This window comes from Nomia melanderi, chromosome 11 (assembly GCF_051020985.1).
Source record: "Nomia melanderi isolate GNS246 chromosome 11, iyNomMela1, whole genome shotgun sequence".
In the NCBI taxonomy this organism is placed as follows: Eukaryota; Metazoa; Arthropoda; class Insecta; order Hymenoptera; family Halictidae; genus Nomia; species Nomia melanderi.
This window is the reverse complement of record NC_135009.1, coordinates 17,813,963-17,826,222: the sequence shown is the minus strand read 5'-3', so window position 1 is coordinate 17,826,222 and position 12,260 is coordinate 17,813,963. Positions and strand designations below refer to the sequence as shown.

At 35.7% G+C, this 12,260-nt stretch overlaps 4 protein-coding genes across 5 annotated transcripts; 2 read left to right on the top strand and 2 right to left on the bottom strand.

The window, feature by feature from the left end:
- Positions 1 to 250: 250 nt before the first annotated feature.
- On the top strand, positions 251 to 2,373 carry LOC116432023 (xaa-Pro aminopeptidase 3). The gene is made up of 4 exons (XM_031988285.2): positions 251 to 609; positions 740 to 1,696; positions 1,782 to 2,144; positions 2,207 to 2,373. Exons 1-4 carry the CDS (start codon positions 561 to 563, stop codon positions 2,371 to 2,373), a joined length of 1,536 nt encoding a protein of 511 aa, XP_031844145.2. The 5' UTR covers positions 251 to 560.
- Positions 2,367 to 9,327, bottom strand: Paics (PAICS bifunctional enzyme). The gene is made up of 7 exons (XM_031988286.2): positions 9,176 to 9,327; positions 5,451 to 5,552; positions 4,608 to 4,931; positions 4,177 to 4,520; positions 3,829 to 4,104; positions 3,302 to 3,446; positions 2,367 to 3,222 (listed from the first exon to the last, which is right to left on the bottom strand). Exons 2-7 carry the CDS (start codon positions 5,455 to 5,457, stop codon positions 3,056 to 3,058), a joined length of 1,263 nt encoding a protein of 420 aa, XP_031844146.1. The 5' UTR covers positions 5,458 to 5,552; positions 9,176 to 9,327; the 3' UTR covers positions 2,367 to 3,055.
- Positions 6,071 to 9,307, top strand: LOC116432022 (amidophosphoribosyltransferase). Of its 2 annotated transcripts, none has more exons than XM_031988281.2 (8): positions 6,071 to 6,216; positions 7,131 to 7,338; positions 7,419 to 7,711; positions 7,810 to 8,059; positions 8,171 to 8,407; positions 8,490 to 8,617; positions 8,721 to 8,942; positions 9,035 to 9,307. In XM_031988281.2, the coding sequence occupies exons 1-8, from the start codon at positions 6,208 to 6,210 to the stop codon at positions 9,305 to 9,307; spliced, it is 1,620 nt and encodes a 539-aa protein (XP_031844141.1). In that variant the 5' UTR covers positions 6,071 to 6,207. The 2 variants fall into 2 exon arrangements, with proteins under 2 accessions (XP_031844141.1, XP_031844140.1); XM_031988280.2 differs by having other exon boundaries at positions 8,168 to 8,407.
- On the bottom strand, positions 9,181 to 11,468 carry LOC116432025 (uncharacterized). The gene is made up of 4 exons (XM_031988287.2): positions 11,135 to 11,468; positions 10,794 to 11,052; positions 9,948 to 10,714; positions 9,181 to 9,331 (listed from the first exon to the last, which is right to left on the bottom strand). Exons 1-3 carry the CDS (start codon positions 11,291 to 11,293, stop codon positions 9,993 to 9,995), a joined length of 1,140 nt encoding a protein of 379 aa, XP_031844147.2. The 5' UTR covers positions 11,294 to 11,468; the 3' UTR covers positions 9,181 to 9,331; positions 9,948 to 9,992.
- Between the last annotated feature and the right edge of the window lie 792 nt (positions 11,469 to 12,260).

The following is a 12,260-nucleotide window of genomic DNA, read 5'->3' as shown; positions in this document are numbered from 1 at the left end:
TATTATAAATCTTCCAAAACCTACTGAAATCGATCATTGTCTTCGAAAGATTTCATAATGACAGTATATTTGAACACAAAGTGCAATAGCGGTCAGTGACTTTCGATTAATTTAAATATAAAATTGGCATTGCCAAGTTTCGAAAATGCAATGCATTCCTTCGTATTATTCTCTTGAATTACGACATTCTTCGGTTGAATTTTTTATAGGAAATATGTTGTTCAATCGTCGCCCCTCTATTGATCGTTAAAAAAGTTTGAGCGACAGTCACTAAGAGTAACGAAGCGGCGTTAATCGCTGAAGGATAATAAACGACACAGAAAATACATCGTTGATTACTTGAATCTACAGTCCATTTCACAATGATTATTAAACTTTTCGACCGCGATTCCCATGTATACAGAATACATTGTTCGCGCGAGCATCGTATGCACGTTAACTGAGCATGAGTACGTGATAACACAATGGAATCTTAAAGGTGTTCACACTTGAAAATTCATGAAATCGACATTTTTTATACATTTATGAATTGAAAGAACAATAATCCAGAGTACATTAAGATGTTTAGCAGCATACATTGTTCTGTTATAAGACACATTACGAAATATGGTAAGCAATAAAAATACAAATAGAAATAAATTAGTATAAGATAGGTAGGTTATATTTTCCTCGAACAATTTGGAATCGTACGTGCAAATTTAAAACTTATACATCATTGGAAAATTAATTCGAATCGTAGGACAACGAAGGTATATTCGACACTCGATAAATACGTCCACGAACAATGAAAGTCAATGTCAATCAACGGAGATATCAACGAATCTTCATCGAGCGTGTGGACAGCCTACAGCGATAACTCATCCCCATTTAATAAAAAAAGGGGAAATTGTACCAGGTATCCAACTTTACGAGTTCAGAGACAGGCGAACTAGGCTAATGGAAACTATCGTTTCGCGTGCTAATATCAGAAATAAAGCCACATCGCATATTATAGTTATTCCATCGTCTTCCAAAGTGTACATGTCGGATAAAATCCCATATGTGTTTCGTCAAAATACAGATTTTTTATATTTTACTGGTTGTCAAGAACCCGATAGTATTTTGGTAATTACAGCAAAAAATGAAAACTTTGCAACCATACTATTTGTAAAACAACCAGACGACCATTCCGATTTATGGGATGGTCCAAGAACTGGAGTCGACAATGCCCTTACATTGTTTGGCGTTGATTTGGCGTTTCCTGTGACAGAGTTTGAACACTTTTTTACCTCATTTGTAAATGAAAACCAAAACTGTATCGTTTGGTATGATGATAATAATGATAATAATAGTATAGTGCAACCAATTCTACATAGAAAGTTACTTGAATCGATGAAAAAAACCGATAGCGCAAAATCCGTTTCTCCCACAAATATAATACATGATATCAGATCAATCAAATCTGAATCGGAAATTCGTCTAATGAGAAAAAGCTGTGAGATTGTGTCCGCAGCAATATCTAAAACAATAAAGATATCAAAACCAAAAATGACTGAACATCAGCTGTTTGCAACAGTTGATTATGAATGTCGCATGAACGGAGCAGAATTCTTAGCGTACCCACCAGTTGTTGCATCGGGTAAAAATGCTAATATCATTCATTACATTAGTAATAATCAAATTATTCAAGATGGAGATATGATTCTAATGGATGCAGGTACGTTTAATGTATTTTACCGATACGAAACTGCCGTTTTCCATCAATGAATTCCTTATAATTTTTCTTTCTTGAAATTTTCTAGGTTGCGAATATCATAGTTATTCGTCCGATGTAACTAGAACGTGGCCGATCAATGGCGAGTTTACGCAAGAACAAAGAATTTTATACGATATTATATTGGACATTCAAAAGATTTTAATTTCTAGACTGAAAGAAATGCCTACCTTGGATCAATTATTTCATCACATGTGCTCTTTATTAGGGAAAAGATTACAAGAAGTTGGACTAATACCAAAACATTTAACTGGTAATCAGTTGGTTTCAGCCGCTTACACGTATTGCCCGCATCATGTAAGTCATTATTTAGGGATGGATGTACATGATACAGGAAATGTTTCTAGGAACATGAAACTTCAACCTGGAATGATAGTGACCGTAGAACCAGGTATAATTCAATCGAGAGCATAGTTTTGTTTCTCCGTAAATTTACTTCATTCGTCTTTCTAGGTGTATATGTAAACTCGAGAAATCAATTCGCACCGTCGCAATTTCATGGTTTGGCTGTACGTATTGAAGATGATATTTTAATAACAGAGACTGGACCGGTAATTTTAAGTGAAAGTTGTCCGAAAGAAGCTGCAGAAATAGAAACTTTAGCAGGGCAGAATTTGTAATTATAACGGTAATTATTTATACGAATTCGTTCCTTGATGTTACAGTAAGTACATGCTGATAGAATTACTGTAATATAACTCTCCTGTTTTGTTTCAGATTAAACGAGTAATGTATTATTAAAATCGGTTATTAGATCGATGTAAAAAATTGTACAAAATTGTCTTTCAATGATACCATAACGACAGTGTATTTAACAATTTGTAATAACGATCGTTGATTTACAATCAATTATAATAATTAATTAAATTTCCAAGGCTTGAAAACGCCTATATATTTTCATGTTATTCGAAAATTTGTTTAAGCGGAAATAGATGAATATTATACACTTGTAACCAATAAAGAATAACCAGTAGGAAAAGTAATACGGTATACACGAAAAGGGCAAGCATGAACATTTAAATATACGAATCAATTACAATTTTTCTGAATAAATGTTATACTTTTCAATCTATAAGAATACGTATAGTCTTAATGAGAAGTAATAACTAAAGTATCGAAGTGAAACGTGTTAGTTTTGCATATTTAACTCTTATAATGTCTGTTGACACACTAATTGAGCAGTATTGTCATTGTCATTGTCATTGTCATTGTCATTGTCATTGTCATTATTACTATTGTTATATAAATTGAAAAACAATTGAAAACACTATATTTTGATATACATCAGCTCACAGGGAGATGTTAGACGGCAAGATTCCTGAATTGTACATCAGCTTGCTTCAAAGCAATGAAATTCGTTAATTGTTTGACTCGTAAACGTGACCAAACGTGGTGATCGTATAACGCATGAATCTGTGCTGCTGCAAGTGCAGCACTTTCCGGATAAGCGACTGTAGTGCATCCAATACCTAAAAATATAAATTATTCACAATATACGTTCGAATAGAATATAATTCCAATCTAGTATGCAAATTATAATTAATTAACCTGAAGGCACATTAATCGATGACCATAAATCCTGTGAAATGCTTTCCGGTTTAAAAGGCGGACAATTAATAACAGGCAAAGGCGTATTTCCAGATAGTACTGGACCCAATCCATTACTTCTCCCTGCTACAGCTATTAGCACCACCTAGGAGAGAGAAAGACGACTTACGATAACTCGGAAGTAAACAGTATACATTAATGAATATATCGGTTGTTTATCGCTGTCACAGTGATAATATGGTGTCATACACACACACACACACACACACACACACGTTTGAAAGATACAAAGGTCGAATACAATCCTTGGAAAATGAAAAACAACGAACCGGTTCGTGTTGCTATTTTGATAGTGTTTCTCGCATTTCGATTAATATAAACATATAATATATTTTTCCAAGAAATAAACTTTGTCATACCTGAATTGTATAGAATAAAAGATAGAGAACATTTTATAGATATAGAAAATTTTTAAGACTAGAGTCTAAAAAAAATTTGTTCACTTTTAAAGCAGAAATATTGTATACCTTTTCACCGCTACCTTCATACTCTGAGAGAATACGTAACGTTTCCAGAGTTCCTTTATGAGCACTGCACACACGAAGGTGAACTTTTAAACCTAAAGATTCTGCGTGTTTCGCTATTTTCTTACAATGCTCTGTATCGGATGGTGAACCCATTAAAATAACAACTAAACTATTATGTGGAGGAATAAGAGAGTCCAGTTGATCCACTACCCATTTAAAGTTACGTTTTACAACTTCCAAATCTTCTTGTGTAACAGTTGTTAAGTTTCTGTATACCTAGAAGTAACAATTTAATACTGTAATGAGTAATTCTACTGAGATAATTAAAACAACATCATTAACAAATACTTGTTTGTCTTTCATCAGCCTCTTATCACCGGATGGCCAGAGTCTCCAAGAGTCACTGTCGATTATATCTGCTACCAGAATTTCCCCATTTGTATCTACACCAAATTCTATTTTCATGTCTACAAGAGCACAGTTTCTAGTTGCCCATGCTCTTTCTAAAATTTCAAATACAACGACAGTTGTTTGCCGCATAATATCAAATTCATCTTTCCCTATTGTGAGTCCATTCAATTTAAAACCCGCAGAAATAACTTGTTCCTCTGACCATTGAGGATCATGATTCTCGTCATCTTTAAAGTAAGTTTCCTGTAACGGTGGATTAAATCTATATCCTTCCGGAACACCTATAACAAAGTAAACACGAATGTATCGATAAGTTATCGAATTTAATTTCACCAAATAAACGATTAGTCTTTCTACAATTTACAAACCTGGGTGTCTCCTCAAAAAACTACCAGTAGCTAACCTTCTAGTGACCCATTCTATCGGTACCATTTCACACTTTCTGGCAATAAAAGTTACATCGTTTACCACTTTAACAAATGCAGTTTTTATTCCTGCTTGGTTCAATAGATGAAAAACTTTAGCTGTAGTAGCTGTGCTAATAGCCGCTTTGCCTTCCAAGTTGTCAGATCTCGCGCCATCTCCAGCAGTGATGCGATCTTTGCTTCGTAAAAGACATAGTACGGGATCGTTTAGCAGCTCGTACACCTGTTTAGTCTTTCCCTCGATAATTAGTTTTCCTTGTTCGTACTCTGTAGACCACAGGAAAAATATCTTAATATTTTCTTGATTATCTTATAACAATTCGACTGTAATAATTGTCATAAATGTGTAATAATTTGTATCCTATAAAGTTTGAATTAAAAATAGAACTTTAAAAAATCATTGTTTAAGATTAAACTATTAAAAGCTGTGTGAAAATCTTTTAAACGATAAAAGAAACATGTTATTTTTCGGGGAAAATTATTCTTTAAAATTTTAAACAATGAATATTTATAATATGGTCAACATCGTGTCTTAATATATATATTTTTAGAAAAGTACACGTTCGATTGCATCTATTTCAGAAATACGCACTTACTGGTACTTATTTAATTGGTTAAACAAACGTGACAGACGACTTATTCAAAGCAAAATAACTTGTACCATTGTAGTAAAAGAAACTATTGAACTGTAAAAAGTGAATTATTTAAATAGTAAATGAAAATGAAAAATATAAGACTACAATTAAAACGTAGATAAATTGTGGCGGTAATTATTTGACTGCTTACCGGTCATGTTTCCTGTTGTTCGTTTACTTCTCGAATGCCAGTTTCTCTCTTCTTGTACAGTAGAGTCTCTTTACCGATCCCCACTTTTGAAATTCTGCTTCACTTGATTGGTGTAAATTCATAAATTATCCTCGTGTGGATTAAATGATAAATACGAATGTGAATGGTGTGCACGATATAAACGGAAATGCATAAAGTATAATAAAGGAACGTGAATTGGAAAGACATTGAAATTAAAAAAATGTTCAACATTGATTTTATTCTGTTTATTCGTCTAAAACAATAGGGGAATTTAATTTTATAAAATACTGTAAGGACATATATTTACATTCCAGTAAAATGTTACCGTTATATAATCATGGATCGATGCATAATAGAGTATGATCGACATTCGCATCATTGAATCTATGAGGTAAATAAAAAGGATTATCTACTATAATTAGTAGAATATAAGATGGTCGTAATTCTAATAAGGCTGATGATGCGTGTATAGTTTCAGTATTTAATAATCAACTCTGCGGTTAACAGTTTTTCACGTTTCTGCGAGTTACAGTTATTCTTTAAATTAGTGTAAATAAACGGTCGATAATTAAAAACAAGATAATAGTTAAATAAGCTACCCCTCCTCCTCCCCCGGCGTAATCGAAAACAAGTTTCCATTGGCCTACACACTTATTCGTGCAGTAGAAGCCAGTCAAGAGCCATATGCGGATCTCTTTCGAGCTGACAGCAGAACATCACGACGCTCAAGCGTTTGATGCACGTGGTACGTAAACGGATGCTCTAAACTCTTTTGCATAAATGAGATCGGTTTTCAAACAGTTCTGAATCTTTATCAATCGTATTTCTATACGTTAACGCGCTGCCGAGAGGGTTTACATGAAAAGTTTAAATAAGAAACAAATACGTGCATCTTTTGTTTTGTACGCACTTGATACAGAACAGTCGAAATTTCAATTCAACGAGTATTTCATTATTCAAGTGGATATCACAAGTTAAAGTTTCTTCGTTAATTGAACCCTAAGTAATTTAAAATGATCGTCGAACAGAACCAGAATAGACCTGTTGCTCAATTACATTTGATTACATTAAAGTACCATATAAATGAAAACCGCATCATTTACGAAATAAGGATATTTACAAGCTTTGCTTTTATAAGTAATTATCGGTAAATACTATAAATTTCTTTATACATTTGTTTACAATGCCTTTTCTTTTAAGAAAAGTTTTCCATTGCTGCGAGATTTGGAATATTCTGGGAATATTCATTATATGAATTTGTAAATTTCATGTACAAATGTTTTTCATCCACATTAATGTGAATGTAGTACATTGACGAAATCAGTTGCGAAATGCTGATTAAGCAAGCGTACAGAAAAAGTAAAGTAGTAACATTGAAAAAGAAGTTTTATCAGCACATCAGGGGTCAATAGTTTACAAGAGCATTACTGATAATTCGGAAGGAATCTCAAGGGGGTCTAATACGTGTTTTGCAACATACAAATAATATTGTTTTCTTTTTTCTTTTAACTATTGCGTAACATTACGCGTTACAAAGTGTAACCAGGAAATTTTAAAGAACAACATAAGAGTTTAGTTCAACGCAATAATATAATTTGTTAATTATAAAGTTGTAAATTCTGTCACAGATTTTAGATCAACTACTCTAACATGTTTCAGATTACGAATAAAATGTCTTGTAACACGCAAATAGGGTCTAGCACTGAAATAGTGCCTAGAGAAAACAAGAAAAGCAAAAGGCTGTGCAATCAAGCGGAAACTAAAGGTCAGAACGTGTCTGGCCTTACACACGAATGTGGAGTTTTTGGATGTATCGCCGCCGGTGATTGGCCATCTCAAATCGACGTTGCTCAAGTTATTTGTTTAGGTAAGTTACATTACGTATCTTTGTTCTTTGTTTAAAGAAAAAAATATACCAATTCTTTCTTAGAGGCAATATTTGTCTAGGTTTGGTTGCCCTACAGCACAGGGGCCAAGAAAGTGCTGGAATCGTCACCAGCGAAGGTGTTTGCTCAAAGTCTTTCCATGTTCACAAGGGTATGGGAATGATTAACAACATTTTTAACGATGAAAATATGAAAAAGCTCAGCGGAAATCTTGGCATTGGTCATACTAGATACAGCACAAGCGCGGCAAGCGAAGAAGTCAATTGTCAGCCATTTGTAGTTCACACTGCGCACGGGGCATTAGCAGTTGCTCATAACGGAGAACTAGTTAATACAGAATCGTTGAGGAAAATGGTAATATCGTGTAATGCTAATAAATTAAATTATAATAAAACGCAACTGTTATTTCTGAAAGTTACGGCTAAAATTTTGCAATTTACGTATACGCTCAGGTGTTAGGTCGTGGAGTTGGCTTATCAACTTATTCTGATTCTGAATTAATCACTCAAGCTCTCTGTTTAAACCCTCCCGAAGGTGAAGTTAACGGTCCGGATTGGCCAGCGCGTATTAAACATCTCATGCAATTAGCACCACTGTCGTATTCATTAGTAATCATGCAAAGAGACAAGATATATGGAGTTAGAGATCCGTATGGGAATCGGCCGTTGTGTCTTGGAAAAATTGTACCAATTGGTAATTTGGGTATGTCAATGTACTTGGACAAACGTATCGTAAATATATTGTCCGTGCGTTATTTCTAGTCTCTGTGTGCATAAGAAAAAGCCGGTTTAGTAAAATACTTTTATGCAGCAGGAAACGAATCGGACGACGACGACGACGAAGCCGAAGGTTGGGTTATTTCTTCGGAATCGTGTGGATTCTTAAGTATCGGAGCACGATACGTGCGCGAAGTGTTTCCTGGAGAAATTGTAGAACTCACCCGTGAAGGCATTAAAACTATAGACATTGTCGATAGGCCAGGCAAAAAACCACAAGCTTTTTGCATCTTCGAATACGTTTACTTTGCACGAAGCGACAGTATTTTTGAAGGTAAGATATAAGAATTAGAAAATGATATGTGTTAAAAATATAACGATACACGTTTTCGAGTTTCCTTCCCGTTGTTTAACAGGACAAATGGTATACTCTGTTCGCATGCAATGCGGACGAGAACTTGCTTTAGAATCTCCGATAGAAGCGGACATAGTCAGTTCGGTACCTGAATCGGGAACTGCAGCTGCTCATGGTTATGCCAGACAGGTAGATGCGCTAAATTTATTCTTTGATCATTGAAATTTTGAAGATCTTACAGGATTCATAAATCGAATATCGTCGTACTGACGGAAGTATTTTTACTTTACAGTCTGAAATACCGTTCGCAGAAGTGTTATGCAAAAACAGATATGTTGGCAGAACGTTTATTCAACCCAGTACACGGCTTAGACAACTTGGCGTGGCAAAAAAGTTTGGCGCGTTATCGGAAAATGTGAAAGGAAAAAAATTAATTCTTATAGACGATTCGATTGTTAGGGGAAATACTATTGGACCTATCATTAAATTGCTTCGAGATGCAGGAGCAAAGGAGGTACGGTTCTTACTGGTCGTTAATTCTGAGCAATTCTATTAAGGTGACGGATAAATTGAAACGAAAAGTGATTTCTAAACATATTTTTATAGGTTCACATTAGAATAGCTTCACCTCCATTGAAATATCCTTGTTATATGGGAATCAACATTCCAACAAGGGAAGAATTAATTGCAAATAAATTAGATAACATAAAACTAGCAAAATATGTGGGAGCTGACAGTTTAACATACCTTTCGGTAGATGGACTTGTCAAAGCTGTAAGATTTGGTATGGATAATAGAGAAAGCAGTTATATCGGTCATTGTACAGCATGTTTAACTGGAGATTATCCTGATGAGCTTCCCAGTGATTTGAATTGGTGAAAAAATGAAACCATATTTACATATCTACAGACAATAAATTACACGTTATTGAACTTCGTATTATATATATATATATATATATATATATATATATATATTATATATCTATACTGTGTATGTTTATATTAATGTTAAAATTACTTAGCAAGAATCACTTTAATATAAGTTATTAAACAGCGATTTAATTAATGATCAATTATCATTGTATATTTCCAAAAATAATGCAGTATTTCAAAAGCAATTTAGATAAGGTATACATAATATTAATAATGAAAATGTTATGACAATCAGTATGGAAATCTGATTAGAAATAAAGAAAATAAAACTATTCAGAGAAATCACTGAAAAGAAAAGAAAAGAAAAGAAAAGAAAAGAAAAGAAAAGAAAAGAAAGGAGAATTAAAATTTTTTTCTACATATTGTATAGGTAAAACATTTAAACCAATATCCCAGTGAACATATAGCGTAAAAAGATTTTCAAACAACGGGAACAAACGAACAAACTAAAGAAATAACTGTTGGTTAAATCGCATCGTTACTAGATATATTTAATTAATTGAAATAACTGTCGCATTTGCTATTTCTATTAACGAATAAAATGTTGAAAGATTAAAAGTACTAATGATACAAATAATACGTACATCACGTTATTATTTTTGGTCAGTATAGATTTTCATGTATCCATTTTAGTATTTATATTCTTCCGCGTATGCTCTCAACTGTTCAGATATTTCTTTCATTTTTGCTTCTCGTTTCAATTGTTTCGAAATTTTGGCATTAGTCGCATCTTCTTGATCTACTTTTGCTTCGCACTCTTCGGTTTTCGTCGGTTCACAGTCGTCGTTAATGTTTGTATTTTTTAAAGTATCCGAAGTACTGGAAGTGCCGTTAACGTTTAATATGTGCAACTCCTCTAACTTTTCTTCTATTTTATCAAAGGATCTTTTACTTTTCGTTATCGACGGTTGTGCCTTTTTATCTTTTATTCTTTGTTTCTTATGAGCTTTGTTCGTGCTTCTTTTTTTGGACAAGTTATTTATACATGTGTTTAAACGATGATTAGCATCATCCGAGGTCAAAGATTGCGGTTTCTGTAATGCTCGAAATTCTCGAAGATCGCCGTCACAACTATCTTTGACGGTATTTAGACTTTCATCGATAATTTCTTTAGGCGATACAGATTTAGAGTAGAATGGATCTTCTTCGCGTTTTACAGAAGTATCGTTAAACTTATTCGTGTTATCGGATTCGTCTTTATGTTTATACATGGCAAAAGGATTATCTTCGTCGGATTCTGATTCAGGTATTATACCCTGAGATTTTTTTTCTCGTCTGATCTTTTGCTTCTCCAGATATGAATGCAAAGCGTTTAATCTATTGGTTCTCATAGTCTTCCAGAAGGAAAGAGCTAAGAAGAGAAAATGCGAAAGTATAAATTGAATTATACAGTTAGAATAGAATTAAGTTGGAGGTATATCGAATTCTACCTTCTTCTTGATATCGACACGGTACTCCAGCTAACCGAAGAGTCTTTAAATTTGGAATACAACGGTCATGGGTCGAATCTCCGAGCACTTCTGTCCTAGATTTGATAAAGATTCGTTGCATCTTTAAGATTTTTTTAGTTTTAGTAAAATACGTTAAGCTCGGAATGTCATCGAAAACGGGATCGTCCGGCATAAAATTGTCGTTTTTTACGAAAAACATGTATGTACCGTTAACATCTTCGTAAGTGCCTTCGTAAAGCTAGAATCATTAGAATACCATGGGTAATAGAGTAACAATATTTTGTTCGATTTGTCCAACGCGTAAGATAATTTGGAATTACCTTCCCATTAATTTGCATTATCGGATGTTCCGTGTCTATACCGATCATATCTAATTGCAATTGCTCTTCACTGAACACATTAACGTCCACGAGTCCTTCGAATTCTACATACACGAGAATTTCATGCTCGTCTTCGGATATCTCGTCGTCGGAACCCATGTCGGTTGTCACTTTTTGCCATCACCGCAGACTCGAGATAGCACGGGCGAGGTGTATAGGATAGACGTAACGCGTAACGTAAAATTTCTCGTCGGTTTCGCGTCGCACAGCCTGTCGTATCGACTCGGGTTGGTTTCGCATGGCAGCGTTACGAGCGATACTTTAATATTCTCTCGCCGCTGTTCCGAAACACCGGCACCGCGAGAAGCGTAGATATTTCCGTACTCGGGATCTGCGATACCGAGGCCGCCTGCGCGAACAGGTTGCGCGTTTCGCCGTAGATGGCGGCATCGGTCGGTTCAGCGACTCGTGCGATTCGTCACGATCGATACTCGAAATCAGCCGCGCGACTCTTTCGAATCCCGATCCTTAAGACAAAGTTTCGTTTACCGTCGAACATTGGATCCAGCAAACGAGCAAACGAGTAGTCGAATAGACTAGGTTCCGGTGGTTCGCAGAGGCGCGTTGCACAGTTGAAATCGAACAAGAGTAAAGAAAGAACGGAGAAAGTTTAGGATCGACGATCGCCGGCCGGTCGACGGACGCGTACGAGGAGAACCGCGCGAAAAGGAAGGAACGCCGCGAAACATTAGGAAAGTGCAATTACGGGGGTGGACGGGCGGATCGATCGCGACCCCTGACCGCAGGAATCGTGCGAGTCGTAGGCGAGGGATGACGCGCGGCGGCGGGAACGGAGAACTCTGTTCGAGGAATGTTGGTTCCCATCGAAATATCCCGCGAGTTTTTCTCCGTACTGCTCGACGAGGTTCTTCCTCGAGGATACGATTACGACGCGAATCAGCGAAATCGTCTCGCGTGCGGATCGATTCGAGAAAGGTGGATCGATCCGAGGCAACGGGGAGGAACGCGGTGCGTGCCTCGTGCCTCGTGCCTCGTGCGTCGTGCGTCGTGCCGTGTGCCATGCGGCGCGTGCGGAAGCGTACCGCGATACAGTCGCACCTATTCC